This window comes from Coturnix japonica, chromosome 4 (assembly GCF_054131305.1).
Source record: "Coturnix japonica strain WE chromosome 4, WE-NBRP24, whole genome shotgun sequence".
Taxonomy (NCBI): Eukaryota; Metazoa; Chordata; class Aves; order Galliformes; family Phasianidae; genus Coturnix; species Coturnix japonica.
In genome coordinates, this window is record NC_140666.1 from 88,497,106 (window position 1) to 88,514,954 (window position 17,849).

Genomic DNA, 17,849 nt, shown 5'->3' on the forward strand with positions numbered 1-17,849 from the left:
GGCTTTGGAGCTGTGGCAGCAACCAGAGTGTGATCACAGAAACCCACGTGGCGAGGATGGCTTGTGATCCCTGCCCTGACCCAAAGCTGTCATCAATGGTCATCAGCTCTGCTGGCCTGGTTTACACATAGGAGACCTTTGTGTTTACTGTGGCTGCAGTTTTGATAGCAAAACTCGAAACTAGTGAGCGTGGGTTGGGTTTCAGTGTAGGAAGCCCTGGTGGCTACTGTAACAAATGCTGAGGTTGAAAGGGTGGTGGGGACAGCTTGTTTCCAACCTGTCTGGCTGCAGTGCCCTTTTATTCTGTGTGCAGACAGGTTGGTCCTTAAGCATCAAGTCCTCTCTATTCCAGGATAATTTGTTGTCCTAATTTCCTCCTGTTGAAGCAGCTCCATTTTGTGTGCAGTAATTAATGTTAATTTGGGCCCGAGATGGAACACAAGCGTTCTACAGCTTTAGAAGAGTTGATGAGAGTGTAACCTCTGCCTCCTGCATGAGTCAGGTTGTACCACGCCATCTCTAAAGCAAAATTAGATCCTGTATGCAAGACCAAAGGTAGACACTGCAGGTGGGAGGGAGCAGGAGGTGGAGCTGAGGGCATATATGGGAAGGGAGAACCACGTTCCTGTGTCTTCTGGTTAGACAGCCCTGATCTCTTTTCATTTGCTTGTCAAATTCCTTCCCCTGAAATTTGCCTGTGTTTGACAAAGGGGAGGTGCGGGTATCCTTCCTGACTTTCCACTGCGTTGACCCGTGAAGCACAAGATGAATAACACCACTCTGTGCTGGTAGGTTCATTGTTGTCACTGTGGGTAGTGAGTGCAGATCCTCATCTTGCATCCCTAGGTGGAATGGGAGATGCCTAAGAACCCCCACAGCCATGGGATGTGCTGCAGCTGAGGTCACAGAATCACGGTATGGTTGGGTTGGATGGGACTTTAAAGCCCAACCAACACATACTTAGGGCTGGTTGCCCCCCATGAGATCCATGGCCTTGGGTGTCACCAGGGATAGGGCACGCACAGCTCTTAGGGCAGCAGTGTCTGCCCTCTGAGTGAAATATTTCCCCCTAACATCTAATTTAAATCCTTCTCTTTTAGTTCGAATGGGTACTGAGGACTGTTAAGACCCATACTCGTAACTTGGGGGACTTAAACATTTGCCACTCTTAACACCCTTTTATCTGTTTACTTTAGAGGTCAGATTAGAGAGGCGCAGAGGAGCTGCGGCAGCACACTGTTCTCAAAAGGAGAGTTTGACGTGTTCAAGCTTGTGGGCTCTGTGTATCCTCATGAAGTAATAGGTGACAGGAAGCCTTGGTGGAGGTATGAGCAGTGAATCAATCAGCACTGGGTTGTACTGCAGCTGAGAGTGCCTCTTCTTTTTGGTGGCTGCCTTCCCATATCACGCCTGCTGTTTCGAAACAGCCTCTCAGAGTCAGGATTGTCGGGATGATCTCAAGCCCAGGGGTTTAGCTCAGTCTGGTCTCCACCCCGCTGGCAGTGACCTTGCCCTGGGGCCAGCTGAGGTTCCTGGGGCACATGGCTCTGCTGTAAAAGGTTGGAGGTCTCTGGGGTTTGCCCATATGCTCGCCCTCACTGAGTGCTTGTGCAAGGAATTAGGTTCTCCTGACTACAGGTAACACGGAGAGGGTTCCCTAGGCTTGTGTCAAGCATCCCCAGCATCCAGTTTTTCTTCTTTCTTTGCAGCATGCAGCCTGGTGTGTGCACACAATCTCATCTTTACCTTTGTGGGAAGAGCAGCAATCGGTGGTGATGTGTATGGGATGGGCTGGAAGGAACGTGTGTAGCTTTGGGGCTTTTGGGGATATCGCTGCCTTTGGGAACACTGATAACAGCTGCAATTCCATGATGGGGCTGTGTGATGAGCCTCACGGTGCTTGCAAAGGGATCCTCCTTTCTCTCTGCATTTGTGTGGGGTCCATCCCTTGCTTGAGATCCTGCTGTTCAGAGTCAGCGTCTTGATTCGTACTCTGGGAATTTCAAACACTTCATTCACAAATTGCAGCTGGCTGAGGGGTGCTATTACTAATTTGTGTTAGTAAATTACGTCATAGTTCATGATAGAGAGCTTTCTGCAGCCAGGAAATCTGTTCCTGGCCTCGATGTGCATTACACCAGCCTGAAGTCCTGCTATTAATCACAGCAATGGCTTGCACGTAGCCGGGCATCTCTTAGCTCACCCTCTAAAACAGCAATCTTGTCCTTGTGGGCTTTCTGATAAGCAGCAATATTGTGATAACTGATAATGTGACCCAAGGGGAAGTGGGGAAGGTTTTCAGTTTACTCAACCCTAGACCCATGGAGAAGGTGGAGGAAGGAGTGACATGGCCAAGTGATGTCCCCTCTGCAACTTCACATCCACCCCCTGGAACGCCACAAACCCCGAGCCTGAGTGATGAATGTGAGATGAATAGAAATGAGTTGGGAATGAATAATATATTGGAAAGCACGGATAATCCTCAAGATTTTCTCTTGAGGGGACTTTAAACCTATTTAGTTACAGACAGAGAGATGTTTTTAATCCCAGTCGCCATGTAGAATTTGCATTTTCATTCAGGTGGCAGGTTGGGAATGAGGCAGGAGCCTTGGTCAGTGGGGGAGGAGGGGGGCTTGTTGTTAGGCACTGATAGCTGGAAAACAGTTGATGAGCTTTGGTTTCTGAGGTTAAATTATTTTCTAAGGTTATGTTATCTCCCCCTTGTCTCTCTAGTAGTTGAGGCAGCACGACTGTCCCATAGAATCACAAAATGACTTAGCTTGGAAGGAACCACAAAAGTCATCTAGTTCTAGCCATCGTACTGTGGACAGGGCTGCCAACCACCAGATCAGGCTGCCCAAGGCTCCACCCAACCTGGTCTTGAACATCTTCAAGGATGGGGCATCCATAGCTTCACTGGGCAGCCTGCGCCAGGCTGAGATGGCCTCTTTATATTTTGTATTGAGTTTTTCTTGCTCTGCTCTTCATTAAGGCAATGCAGTAACTAATGAAAAACATGGACATTACCCAAGAAGCAGATTTAATTGATACATGGAGGTCTTTTCCCTATTTGCATCCAACACAGAAAGATCTTCTCAGGTTAACTGTGCCACGCCAGCGGTGGCTGTGCCTGGTTCCATCTTACAGGTGATACTGCCCATGTCACTTCATCCTCTGTTATCACCCTCACTGAAGCTGTCCCTGGACACCCTGCACATAGCAGCGGGGTTTGAAGCTAGATGATCATTGTGGTCTTTTTCAACCCAGGCCATTCCATGATTCTATGAGCTGTCCAGCCTGCTGAAGGAATAGGAGCTACTGAAATAGCGTTTCTGAGCACAGGTTTGATCTGTCCTAATTTGGACCTAGCTTAGAAATTCCTGGTTTTGAATCATCTCCTTCCCTCATTGCTCCAGCTGCCAAACCTCCTTCTTCCTCGCTCTGCCTTGAACTCCAGGTCTGCAGGTGGGACCACTGAAGATGCTGTGGATCCATTTTCATTCATTTTTAACCTCCCAGCTCTGAGCTGTTCTTGGATCCTGCCTCTCCATTGAGTTCTTGAGCATGTATCCATGGCCAAGAGCCAAAAGATGATCTTGTAATGAGCTACTTACAGGCAGAAAGTTTGGCAGTACCCATCTGGCCCTTTCTCTGCCCATTCTCCTTTGCTTTCAAGAACCTATTCCATACTTTGTGTTCACAAAATATCACCCTTGTTTTGAGCGCTTGCTCACTTCATTCTTCCACTTATAGTTTTCCTTTGTTTCTTAGCACCTTCAATTGCAAAAGTACCTAGTTGTCAAGTCTTCCCTGGCTTCAAACAGAGGAGCTGAAAATCCTTAATATTCCCTTCTATGAGCTCTCTTCCATGAACTCTCCTGCCCTTGCTACTATGCTTCCATTTATTGATGCCTGCCTTGTTTGCAGTCTTTTGTGCCCGGGAAGGGGCTGGAATGAATATTCCTTCTGGGTCAGATGAATCTGCTTGTTTGTCTGGGGAGGGAAGGATGCAAAATTAAAAGTGAATTTGTGCTTTTCTGGTTGCTGGAGTTCTGGTTTTTGAAATATACTGAGCCTCACATCTCTTCCTTGGAGAAGATGCCTAATGCCTAACGACGCCGCTGCTTCCCACTCGAGCCGCCTAATGCTTGATATGAAAGAGATTTACTTATTCTGAAGTGGGGCTCATTCAGTTCCATTTATATAATGGGCAGCTGAAAAAGCAACACTTCTATTTTTTTTTTTTCTTTCTTCCTAGCAGACAATGTACTGCAGAGGATTCATTATTAATAATAAGATGCTAAACCTTGTCATTCTTGAAGGCCAGACGTGGCTCATTTCAGTGATTTACGCCTGTGCTGTGACCTCCTCTTGCCACCAGCTGAGCCTATTTCACCGTTGATATTTGTGCTTAATATTTGCACTTTCTGCTTAATAACTGGGGGTCAAGCCCTGTCTCATCAGAGTCGGGTGTTCTCATATTTTGAAACGGGGAAGGGGTTTGGTGGAGTTCAGGCACACCGTCAGTGCTTCATTAGTTAATACTCAGTGTTATTGCCCTACTGTCAAGAGGAAATTAAGGTGTGTGAAGAGCTGATGAGCCGTCACGTGGCAGAGGTGAGCTGGAGTAAGATTGAGGCGTTTTAGCTTTGGAAAGATTGCTTTATTGTTCCATCCATCCTGTATGTGTTGGACCATGTCTGGCACAGGGTGAGACAGCCTGGGCATGGGGAGCTGGGGAAGGGAGCTCTCCTGGTTTCATCCTTTGGATATCCTAAGTGAAGGGGCTCTGAGTGAGCTGCAGCAAAACACGTGACCCTGATGGGTGCCCCAACTGCTTGACTTTATGTCCTTTTGGTAGAAAATGTGGAAACCAGATGTGACCCAACAGCGCTATCTTGTTTAACTATTTAGATCCAGATGTTTCCAGCTTGTAGTGGTAATTTGCACTTGGGGTTATCCAAGAGCTAAATCCTGCAAGATGCTTACAGCCTTCGTATCCAGGAAGAGGAGCTGAAGCTACTTTAATCATCTGTCCCACGACTTTCCTCAGTCAAACACCTCTTGCATCCATTTGAACAAGAAGTTCTGTGTCCGGAGGAGACGTGAGTCTAAAAATCTCCTTTATGTAGCTAAGATTTTACTTCACTAACTGGGCGAGAAGTTTGAAAAGCAAGAGGAAGGAGCCTGTTTTAAAAGTAGTGAGCGTTTCAGGGTAAGTACTTCTCGAGGGCCTTGCATCATGTGCTTTTTAAGACCACATGGATGGCTTTCTGTAAGGGATGCTTTTCCCTAGAGGCTGCACATGCCTTTCCTGCATTTTATTGGCGTGTGAACACTGAGCTCTGAAAGACTTGTATTAATTTTTCTAACTCCATTTGAAAAGCAAGCTGTTCTTCCAGCCTCCTGCTGAATCTGTGTGACAGGAGATGCTGCAGTCAGGCTGCCCTGATAATTGCATTTTTAATGTGAAAGACAGAGCAGAGCTTAAAATTCACATCCTTGACAGGCTCTGTAGGGACAAAAGGTAGTTAAAAAGCAAACCCCCCCCCCAAAAAAAAATGAAAAAGAAGCAAGAAAACCCACATTACTTTTGACATTTGAAATTGGTCTGGGCAGAACATTAGGAAACAACATACTCTAGGGGACAGGATGATCTAATACGTCTGACTTTAAAGAAACAAGCTCCCGTGGAAACTTGTTTCTGTGCCTATTCCAAAGCACTGACTGCTGCCCTGGTTCCCCCCTGTGCCAGCTCAGAGTAGTCAGCGAAATCTGCTTAAACTCTTGTACCCATGTGCATTGTCATGCAGTAGAAGCTTAGCTGGCATTGACTGTATCCTCTCTGCCTCTTGAGCTTTTAACATTGTTGGAAGATTTGTTTTCATTAAATCCATTTGTAACAATGAAACCCTGCATCTTATTAACCTGAGGAAAACCGAAGTTTGAGGGGCGGGTTTTCTGTTCCCTATGCTCTTGGCGAGCCATTCTCAGATGTTAAGTTGGGGATTGGAGCATGATGATCCTTGAGGTCCTTTCCAACCCAAGCCATTCTATGATTCTAAGTCTCAGAACTTACAGATGTAAAACCTCTCAATAAGTAGGGAATGGGACACAGCAATCTTCTTGCTCTTACTCTTTTTCAGGGGGAGCAGGGGTGGTGCTTTTATACAGAACTCCCCATTTACTGCACTTATTTATGCGTGTTTCTCATGGCCTGCCTGGATGTCAGCACACTTGCTGTAATCGTGATGTTGAGCTGACTGCACCTCCTCCTGACCTCCTTTCCATTTCCTTTCAAGTTGCAGAGCAGCTTAGTTGTGTTACTGCTGATGTTTGGTGTTCTCCAGCTCACATCTTGTCCTTGCCTCCTCCACCAACCTGTGCCTCAATGAGGTGTCCTGCTTCCTTGGTATTGTTACTCATCTTTTCGTTTTTGTTGAGACTTTTAGGGCAAAGTATCGTAAAATCATAAGGCATGTGTTTGTGGGAGTGTATGGGCTCTTCATGCTGGTGGGACTCTGTGCTTTGTGTCTTCTCTGCCATTCATTTCAAGGTGGAGCACTGGGAAGACTCAGAGTTGAAGCCCTTGTCTAAAACTGACCTTCGGGAGTTGTAACTCTAAGTGCTGACCATAGGGAGGTACAGCTACTCCACAAATAAATCATTATAAATCATCCTTTACTCCAGCACTTCATTTGAGTTGATTGCAAAGTCACTTAAAGCGCGACAGAGTAAATAATGTCAGCATTTATGAGGTTATGGCCCTCCAGGAAGATAAGCACTTATCTAGGGCCATGGAGAACAGCTGGCTGTGAAGAGTTATGGCAAACTCAGATAGAAATATTGTGTTTGTAGGCTTTGGGGGACCATCCTTTGCACACAGGACAGTGGTATCTTCAGTTGTTCATCCCTTCTTCCTATAAGAACATAAGGGTTTGTGGTGATGCCATAGGGGAACATATGTGCCCGGGTGCTGAAGGCACGCCGTCAGCTTGTCAGCATGCGAGAATATCCGTATGGAACAGGGTGCTTGTGGATATGGGAAACATCGTGACTGAAGTCAAAGCAGATGGGATGCACAGACTAAACCAGCCTGTCGAGTTTGTGCTTTATTAATTAGACGTGTTATCAAGAGTCATCTGTATTTTCTTTCCTTTTCCCTTTTCAAACCAGTTCTTCTGCTTCTTTGCCCGCCGAGTACTAATGAGGAGCAGAGTTTGAGTCTGGGAGATTTGTATGGCAGTGCTTGTTTGTATCAGTGTGTATGAACACTGGAACCTGAGGTGAGAGCTCAGGGGAGCTTTGGGTTGCAGTCATTGTCAGACTTGAGCTGATGGTGCTGTCTCTGTAGCATCTTCCCTTACACGCCACCACCTCCATGCAGTGGGTTGAGCTGTGTAAGTTGCTGTAGGATGTAGTATGTGTTGGAATCTTATGTGGATGGCTCCAGGTTGTGCCCAGTATACCTGGGCATGAGATGAGCCCAGCCCCATCCCCTTGTACCTCCCTGCAGGGATCTGTGGCCATGACTGGGCTTCCCTTGCAGCAGAGCTGCTCCAGACCCTGCAGCACCTTGGTGGCCCTGCACTGGGCTCTATCCAGTATGTTTAGGCCTCTAGTACTGAAAATGAATTGATGGGTCTTAGATTTGGTCTGCCATGCTCATTCTAACAGCATCAAGTGCATACTAGTCTTTAGGAGCTGAATATGGAAAAGCTGGGAGCTGGGGATCGATGCTGCCTTTTGAATTTCCATCACCCAGAGGTGTTCACTGGTTGGTATCTGCATCCTAAATGGCAGTGCCACTTATCTGCCTGCGGAAGGTGATGTGGGTCATAAAACCCTTTGGGTGTGGTGTGACCATATCTAATACGGGAGCTGCTGAAACCTCACAAAGCCAATGGTGGCTGAGGGAAACACATTTCAAACCCACACTTTGGGGACATGGTTTAGTGGGCATAGTGGTGATGGGTTGATGATTGCACTTGATGATCTTAGAGATCTTTCCCAACCTTAATTCATCTATCATTAGTTTCCCAATCTGCTGGTTAGAGGGGTTTCTGCTCATTAGCCCTTGACAAATGGGAGGGAAGTGGCTGTCCATGGTCGATGCGACAGCTTGCTGTGATGCTTCACAGATCCCTCCCAGCAAGACAAGGGGTTGTTGTGTCCAGGCTCTTCCCTTGCACACACCTCTAACGACGTTCCCCTTGAAGTCTTTTCCCCAGGCGTTCGTGCCTTTGTGCCTGCACAGCATCTCCCATGTTAATAGGATGTGGGTGGTTTCCATTGGTGAGTTAATTGGGTCCCTGGGTGCTGGGCTGTTTCCTGCTGCTGTGTCTTTTAGTGTTGTTTTTTTCTCTCTCTCTAAGGCTCTGCATCCACTTTAGGTGCTTTGCTGCAGGTGGAGATGCGTGGTGCTTCATTACCCCCTGAGTAAGGCAACAAAGGTTAAAGTCACAGCTAACCCTCCAGGACTGCCTGCAGGCTGGGGGGGCTCATGCTCAGAGTCACTTTAATTGCAGCACATTTATTGTGATTACTGTAAATGGAGCAGGAGCTCTGTAACCCCCTTTACAAGCTCCATCCTTAGCTGGAAAAAAAAACTGAGTTGGATGCTTCCTCCTCAGCTTGTTTCAGACCTGGGTAACTTTGCCTCTAACATGTGTTTGAGGCTGATTCTTGCATCTGAAAAGCAAGCAGCCTTGTTGCTAAGGGGAGGGAAAAGCCACTGGAACGCTTATCTTCTGCAGTCCAAAACTGTAGATAACATTGAGTCACTGTTGAAAGCCTCAAAGCAAAACAGATGTTGGGTTTCTAGTGACTGAGTATTAAAGGTGCAAGATGAGCATCGCGTGTCTAGTTTTAACTGAAGTGTTTAATTTGTGGTTGGCAGCTTAAGACAGAGCATGAGCAAACAAGGTGCCAGGCAATAACAAGGGCCGAGGAGTATCTAAAATGAAACCTGTGAGGAGTCCTGAGATAGAGGACCATCTCCAGTTTTTAATCTGTCATCCTATTTAAGGGTAGAGGAGCAAACATCAGCCCTTTTTGGCGCCTTATTTCACTTCATTCTTGTGTTTAATTGTTCTTAATTGGGCTTTTAAGACTTTCTCCGCCAAAATCAGGAAGCTGCAAATTAAAGTAATTATTATAGTGATGGAAGCAGAGAGGCCAGTGGGTTCCAAGCCTTTGTACAGAGGAGTGGGTTGGGTCTGACCTGCTCTCCTGGGACACATTGGCCTTCAAGGGTTAATCTTGCTTCCAACTTGTTACCCACTATTAATCCATTTGTGCTGGTGGGGTCAGTCTCTTCTCCCAGTTAAATTGTGATGAGGGGAGATGGTCTCAAGTTGTCCCATGGGAGAGTTGGGTTGGACAAGAGGAAAAATACGGTGCTGTACTAACATGAAATGGCCAGATATTTGCTCTCTTGCTGCTTTGCATTACATTTTTACCTGCCACTGTGAATGCTGGGATGGTTTTTAAGCAAAGCTCTTTCAGAATGGCATTTTTAGTGCATTTTGTTAAGAGTCCTCCACTTTAGCAGTAATCTATCACACTCAAGTTGTGGTCTGTGTACCCACCTACCACTGCAACCCAAACAAAACAGAGATTCGTGCAAGGGCAGGAAGCGTTTTGGGTGTAATTGCTGATAGACCTTTATTTTCATCCTTTTGGTTTCACCCAGAAAAGCAACTAAACAATATTGCGGTTCACTTGGGTGGATTTATTATGAACTCTGACTGTGCTCGAATTTGACATTTTTGGCAGCTCTGGGGGTTTTAAAGCCTCCTCTGTAACATGTTCCTGGCTGTGTTAATACAAACGGAGGGGAGAGGAGTGCAGTGCCCCAGTGCTGGACCTTCCAATGGGCCCCTCTCCATTGGCCTCGAGCCTCTGCTCTCATAGCCCTGCCTTTGTGCATGGGTTGGGGTTATCCCAAGCCCATTTTGACTGGGTGGAACTGGGAAAGCCAGATGACATTGATGGGAGGTGTTCAACTCAGATGCCCTCAGTTGTATCAGTTGTTTGGGGCAACTTCTGGGCTGTAGAGGCTGAAAAATCAAACCTTGTCCAGAAATGTAGTGAAAACTCATGGGTCGTTGAATGGTGGGTGCTGCCCCACAAAGCCCTGTATCATGAGTGAGGTCTCATCGTGAAGTCATTGTGGCTTTTCCCCATGTATTTCTCTCTTGTTCTCATTAGTTTACCCACCCGTAATTGGGCTGTGATTTACCATCAGCTCTTTAGGGAAATCTGTCACGGTGCTGTATAATAGGGTAATAAAAGTGTAACTGCTTAGCTTTAATGTGTCAAAATTGCCCATTTAAAATAGAACATTGGAGCCGTGAGAGTCTGTGAAACAGCTCAGGCTTACGTGGGGAGGGAATATGGGTTAATGGACCACAGCTATAACTGGGGGAAAACCCTTCTAGTTTGGGTCTGAGGAAACGGTTTATCTTCCATGGTTAAATTGCTCGAGCATTGATCCTTTTTCCATAGCTGTTTTAAATACACCACTCCAAAAAGCTTCAGTGTTTCTGGTCTCATGTATCAGCTCAGGAATGGTGTAGGTATTTTTTCCCTGTACTCAAATCAATGGTACTTTCCTCACCTTCTTCCCTATGTTCTCTATGTGTAGTATTTCCCCTATTGTTGGCAATGATCGCTTCATCCCATCTGAGAGCAAATGCCAACTGCAGTCCTGTGTTACAGGAGAGCTGAGGTCTGCTAAGTTGGCCGTATGCTGCAGGGCTGGGGCTGGGCACACGGGGTGTAAGTGGTGGCACCTGTTTGGAGATAGGATTTGTGGAAAGTGAAATACGAGGGGATTACTCCACATTGCTGGGAGGCTGCAGTCGGGTGATTTATACTGCAGGCACTCCCTCTGAAGTCAATGAGATTTGCAAAGCGTGTAAATCACTATGGAATTTGGCGTTTTCCTAGGAAAACAGGGAATAGGTTTTTTTTGCTTGCATATAAATTACTTGTAATAAGACTCTGCAGACACGACTGATCCTTCTAATCTCACCGTTGTTCTTTGCAGTCCCAAAGTTACCCTTTTTCTCCTCTCATTTTAAATCAATGTACAGCAGTGAAATCAATATAAAAGCAGCACAGGATTTTTAGCTATCTCAGACCAAGCCGGCCTCGTCACAACGCAGTTGGTTGGTTTGGTGTTGAGATGTGTGGGAAGCATTGTGAGCTCTGGTTTAAAACGAAATCTTAAAACTGGGAAGAGCTCCACACAGAAACTGAATGCATGTAGAACTGAATGGCTGAGAAAATAGCCAGGTCCCATTAAATTCGTTGCCAAGGGAATAATCCACTTGTCTCTTCCACCAGCTCAGTGGAATCGTTTTTGTTTTCATTCCTCCTTACTAACATCCTCACGGCTCCAGAAGAGCCACTCACCTGCTCCCTCAGATTGGAGATCAAATCTCACACACCTTGTCCTACAGACCCTTCTCCATCTCCACAGACCCCACCACTCCCTGGGCAGCTTTGCCAATGCCTGACTGCTCTTTTGGAGAAGAAATGTTTCCTAATATCCAACCTGAACCTCCTCTGGTGCAATGTAAGGCCTTTACTTCTTGTTTGTAGTGTGAGAGCTCCATGGATTTATTTCATAGAATCATGGAACCAGAGAACAGCCCAGGTAATTACTCATGAATGTCATCGTGGAATCTCTACTGGGATGCCAGCAGAGAGAGACAATCTGGAAGTCACCTTCCACTGGAAGCTGGAGACCTTGGGCAGACTTTGTTATTTCTTATACCTGCAGGATCTGTTGTATGAGACAGTCCCCGTCATTCACAATCAAGTTGAAACCTTTGGGGGCAATAAAAAAAAACATGATTTGCTTGAAGTGGCTGATCTGTGAGAGCTGGCTCGTTTGGCTTGGCACAAGCCAGTAACCAGGTGTTTTTATCTTCCAGGGCGCATCGAGGATAATCATCAGCCTTAATAAGGATTGATTGCGTACCCATCATCGTCCTGATTGGATACCAAGCAGAAGAGCTTTGGCCATTGCATTGAGGAGGTGAACAGTTGGATGAGCGTCCCTGTTAAGGTACAGTGTGAACATGACTGTGGTGCTTTGAATGTGAATCAGGGGCTGCTGGAGCACAACATCGGCCTTTGGAGGCACAGAGTTTGCAGCAGTCTCATGGATTCACACCTCACAGCCTTGCAGCAGCCATTCTGTTTTCCTCAGGTTTGATCATGATGAACTAAGCTTTCTAAGGCTTTGATTTGATGCAAACCTTCATGAGTCCAGTGTTTTCCTTGAACGAGTCTGTCATTTTTGGAACTTTTAGTTCATGTTGCGAGTTGTACAGAGTTGGATGTTAATATTTACTCTGTTTTGAAAAGGGTTTTTCATAAGGCTATTTTGTTTCCTTGGTTGTGCAAACCAGAATTAGGTTGAAATTACTTGGGCACAGGTGTTGCATAATCTGGGTGAATGGGTTTGTTAAGGAGGAAGGGAGGAAAAAAGATCAGAGACTTTTTGATGACAGGAGGGTCATGGAGTAAGAAGAAAGGTCATGAAATAAGAAGTAATGTTACTCAGTGTGATAGTGAGTTAAAAACCAGCATCCAGCAGGGAGGCTGCGGGCAGTTCTTGTGACTGAAGCTCTTCTAGGATTGTGTAGCAAATTGAGCTGCGTGTTTGAAATCAGGAGATTTTTATATAAACGGGGTTATTGCAAAGCGTTTTTTGTCGCTGTGGCTTTTATGTATGTAGATTCACACTGTCTAGAGATGAAGTTTGTGTATGCGGTTTGGTATTTCCTTAAAACTTTCACATAGGTTCCTGTTGACACTGCAGGCTTCACAAACTTGACCAATTTATGGTTTCATGCAGAAATTCCTTGAATTCTTTTGCAAACCTGGTGTGATAACCTCTGTTCCAGACTGAAGTGACTTGTAGCTTTCATGGGTGACTAAATGCTTCTCTTTGAATCTGTGGGATGCTTAGCAATGTGTTCCAGGTCTATTCATGTGTGTGTGTGCATGAATATACTCAAATGAATTTCATACTGTGTTTTACTACGTGTATTTTCTGTTCTGCTTGGCTCCCACTGGGCTCGTTCTGCTGTTGCAGGTACTGTGAGCTGTTAGACCCAGCACAGCAATGGATGCTGTTACTGTGTCATACAGATGCCGTAGGCTTCTTGACTCTCATGGGCTACTGGAGAGGAGCATTGGACCGAATGGCTTTTCACTCTGTGGCTGTGAAATAGCCATTGCCAGCTGGCAGTGTTATAGCACCATTTAACGGGTTGTATTTTAGTGTTTCACCACACAGCACCTTGATTCAGATTACAAAGCATTCCATTTTGGATTTTATGTACTGCAGGAAGAATATCAAAAGGAATCCTGTAGGTGTATCTCTAGTCTTCTTGGGCATTGTTTTCTCTGGTCACATTTGCTTGTCTCAGGCTACTTTTTTCAGCAATGGCACTCATATATTCCTGCTCAGATTTACATAGTGGCAAACCTAGGGAGTCTGCATTTGCAGTGTGCAGGTAAGAAAATTTCAAAGCTTAGTTTTTAAAACCTCATTGTTTTTTCTCATTGGAAACCTTGGGATCCGGAGTGTCTCAGCGCTCTCAGGTTGGACAGCTCCTCTGAGTAGAGATCTTAGGGGTCTCGTGGTTTCTAAAGCAACAGCACTCTCAGAAAAATAGCGATAGGATGAGAGGCAGTAGCCTCAAGTTATGCCAGAGGAAGGGCAGGCTGGATATTAGGAAGCATTTCATCTAAAGAGTGGTCAGACACTGGCACAGCTGCCTGGGGAGTAGCGGAGTCACTGTCCCTGGAGGTGTTCAAGAGATGTGGCACTGAGGGATGTGGTCACTGGGAATGGTAGGGATGGACTGGGGTCAGACTTGGTGATCCTAGAGGTCTTTTCCAACCTTAGTGATTCTGTGATTCTTTGAATACTGCTCTGTTTTTTTTTAACACCCATCAGTACCTCCTGTCTTGAGCTGCAGCATCCCATCGCAGGGTGTTGTTGAGGGGTGAACCCCTGCCTGGGCTGGCTTATAAACTTCTGTCCAAGTTCGTATCAAGCAGTTTTCCACTGAAAAGGAAGTTCTTTAAGACCAAAACATCTTGGTGGGTTTTTTTGGATGTAGTTCTCCAGTCTTTTGGCAACATACATTCTAGTTTTCTGATTCAGATCAGGGCTCAACCTATCCCTTAGGGTCACTGTTTTTCTTAAAACTCACGTTCTTGTGTGTCTGCACCCTCTGTTGTGTAGCCGTGCAGCTCACCTGCCTGCCTGCACCTCTTGCGATGCACCAAGACCTTCCTTTGCATAGAAAATGTCTTATTTCTGGTAAATCCCACAGCAAATGGGGAGAATTTCAGAAGAATACATGGAAAAGAGACACAGCTGTGGACGTAGCCTGGAGTGGCGGTTAGCCTTGAGCCAGGGTCAGACTTGTCTTGGTCTCTTTTTTAGTATGTATGTCCATCTCTTTCTTGGGAGTTTTATCATTCAGTTTTTCAGAAAACTTTTAACGTTTATGTTCAGAAAGGAAGAATCTTTCCCTTACTCCAAGGGCCATTTTATCACCTTTGAAATCCCCATGAGAGCAGCTTGTCAGAATACACTGGGGAATGTGGAGCGTAGAGCCTAACTGAGCTTGGATGCTCCATTGATTTGAGCTCACCTGTATCAGTGAGATACAATGGGAGCAAAAATCTTTTATCAGTGACTGCATGATGTTAAGAATAAAGATTTCCCTAAGGTTCTTCACCACATTTTGTTCTCTGAGGAGGCCTTGAGAAAAGCAGCTGCACTGAGAAGTTGGTAACTGCAGGCAAGTAGCTGCACGTGGCAGTGTGCATACCCACATGCACGTACCCAGTGCTCTCCCAAATAGCCTACAACCTGAGAAAATGGAGATAAAATCAAAAGACAACTGATGTTAATTATATTTTCAAGGCAGTTGGAGATTGGTGGAAAAATGCTGGGTTGAAACCTTGTGGGATTTGCATCCATATTAGAAACCAGTCTATTGTGATCATTAAATGACCTGGGTTTTGTGATGTGAGCTGGGGAAACAAACAGAACAGCCATATGTAAGGACCCAAAATCAGAGAGACCTCAACATATGGACATGAAAACCTGTATGGGGCAGTTCTTCTTACCATGCCCCTCTGTGTTAGAGTGATCTTAGGCCAAAAACTGGCTTCAGATTTTCTTCTGATCTACCTTTTGTGCCTACAGACACATCATAATAGTGCCATCTAATGTATTATTGTGCTGAAACTGCTCTGCACGTCTTTGACTTGGACTAGATGAGCTTTATAGATCTCTTCCAACTCAAATGATGCTATGATCCTCTGGTGCATCTGTGGAAATAATACTTCACTGGTAGATATTAGTTAGAGGATAACAGAAGCTTGGTTTATATCCCTTAAGATGGAAGATCTTCCTTCAAAGAATCATGACTAGACCAAGTCAGTGCATTATAGCAGATATCAAAAAAGCCTTTGGAATGGTCTTTCTCTCTGGCATCTTCACTTGGGTTCTACAGCCAGTCATGCCAAGGACGCTTTGTGGAAAGGTGAGATGCAGGAACTGATACGACTTCCCCAGGGGTGAGAACTTCTGGAGCTGAGACCCAAACACTAATCACTTTAATTCCGGATCAGCGCTTCACCATTAGATAATTATTCTGTTTGATTAATCCATGAAATGCCTGTGAAGCCGTAATGCTGTGTACGCATTGAGGAAACCAAGTACTCTTCTGAGCATCTAAGAGCCATTTGATGTCCTGAATACCTTTCTGCCCTTTGAACAGAAGTATATGCACCCTGGCCTGATTCTTGTCTGAGCATCAAGTCTGAAAAGCTCCACGTATTGCTTCTTATTCATTATTCTCACCTAACAGTGAGTAAAGTTGCGTTTGTTAAGCTTAGTTTCCAAGAGTGGTAACAGAAGACAGCCTGCATTTACCCTTCTGTCCCAAGGAGCCTTATGAACCATCAAGCAATCGCAGCCGCATTCAGAGAACATCAAAGTCTTCAAATTTTGCAAGTGCTGTGAAAACTGAGAAGCGGGGAGGTTGAGTGGAGAGATCAGAGCGCTTCCCAGGTTTGGTGGTGTTCTGTAGTGTAGATTGGCTTCTTCCCTGCTGCTGGGTAATCCACGTCTGTAGGATGACACCAACTTCCCACTTGAGGTCACCAACACTGTGTAAGGGATACCGGGCAATCATTTTACCCCTCTGCTGCTTTAAACTCTTAGGGAATGTACGGATGGCTCCTTTGTTCACTTGGAGGCACATGCTTCCTCTTTAACAGACATTAGCAGATTTACTGCCAGCAGCTCGCAAACTTGAAACGCTGTAAATGCTGTCAGTGCCCCACGGCTGGAGACCCTCAAGTATCTAATGCACCACGCTGCAAGCTGTGAAATTGAAAATTCAGCGCGACTCAAATGCTTTTAGGTGGTAAGCAGCAGAACTAATGAAGCTCAGCATGCTAATGAGGGAGGTATTTATCGTCAAGTGCAATGCTGCTGGGGAGTAGGCAGCGTTCAGCTTCACCCTTGGAGCCCTTCTGGGAGGCTTGCAAGCGAGCTGCATTGCAGCAGAAGGAGCGTTGCCAGCAGCGGGTCCTCCAGAGGGAATCCTGGTTTAGGAGAAAAAACACAACCAGAGGAGCTCCACGGAAATGGCCCAGAAAATAAAACCCTGTGTATAATTTATAAAAGAGCTTAAGGAAGGAAAGAGGAGTGTTGATGTGGAACTGATTGTTCTTGCTGGATAGAAAATGAAGATGAAACTGAGAAGAGACCCGAGGCAGTGGGTTGCCCCTGGGATAAGAGAGATGCTAACAGCTTATACAGTAGCAATTGGGAGTATCCAAAAATATTGGCATTTCCACGTTGGAGAACTCCTCCCTTCTCCAGTGCTGCTCATGGGATTCACTGTCATCCCTTAATTTTAATTGGAAAATGTCCATCTGAGTGAACGTGTTGCTTTTAACCTTCTCTGCACTCAGATGAGAAGCATTTAGAGCTAGAAGCTGGCGTTACTGTCTGACCGGAGGAGGCTTCGCTGCAAGGAAAGGCTCTTTTCTAAAGGCAGGACTCGAGAAATACATTGGCTTTTATTTTTGTTTTTATTTCTTTCAGTCTTTGCATCACTAGGGGCTCTCTGGGAGGGAAGAACCATTTACACTCTTCGTATTTGTCATCTGGGAGGCTTAAATTCAAAGGAGAGGGGATTACTTGGGAGAATTTTGCTTGCAAGGATGGCTGTCAGTGGGACAAAGCTCCCGTCCGAGAGGGTGTGGTGGCTTCTGTGGCTTTGTATTAATCACCACCAGCCCCAGGAGGCAGGGTTAAGGACGGCAGGCCTCAGCCTTGTGTGGTCTGACAGCTGAACGACACAGAGCCGAGATGGACTCCTGAGCCTCTGTCTAAATAGAGTAGGGCGGCCGATGGTTTCAGTTTTGATACCCTTAGCAGTGAATTGTGCATCCCACAAACCAACACGGACCAATTCTGCTTCGGTTGCTTTGCATCTCCACATCTAGTTTGGGATGAGCTTAATTTGTTTCCAGCAAGAACACGAAATTCCTGCTGAACCGCATGGTGCAGAACTCAGAGCCACGCGTTGACGTGGCCTTGGTTGGGAACACGAAGAGTTAGAAGAGCGTGGTGGGAAATCAAAGCAGCCAATGCCTGTTGGCAGCCAGCGGCCAAACCTGAGTCCTCTGTGAGCACAAGGCTCTACAATTATAGCAGCTTTCCCAGGTCAGGAAACGAATGCTGTGACTGCTGTATTCCTGTGTGTGATATTTATGACACACAATGT

At 45.8% G+C, this 17,849-nt stretch overlaps 1 protein-coding gene across 4 annotated transcripts in view; it reads left to right on the forward strand.

Annotated features, from left to right (window-relative positions):
- The window catches only part of PTPRA (protein tyrosine phosphatase receptor type A), a 78,272-nt gene that overhangs the window by 3,788 nt on the left and 56,635 nt on the right, over positions 1 to 17,849 (forward strand). For all 4 annotated transcript variants that reach the window (XM_032444355.2, XM_085545887.1, XM_085545886.1 and 1 more), the window contains exon 2: positions 11,946 to 12,079. Coding sequence is in view for 1 of the 4 variants with exons in the window: in XM_085545886.1 (XP_085402012.1) it covers positions 12,062 to 12,079 (18 nt within the window). In the remaining 3 variants the exon portion in view is untranslated. The remainder of the gene's footprint in view (positions 1 to 11,945; positions 12,080 to 17,849) is intronic.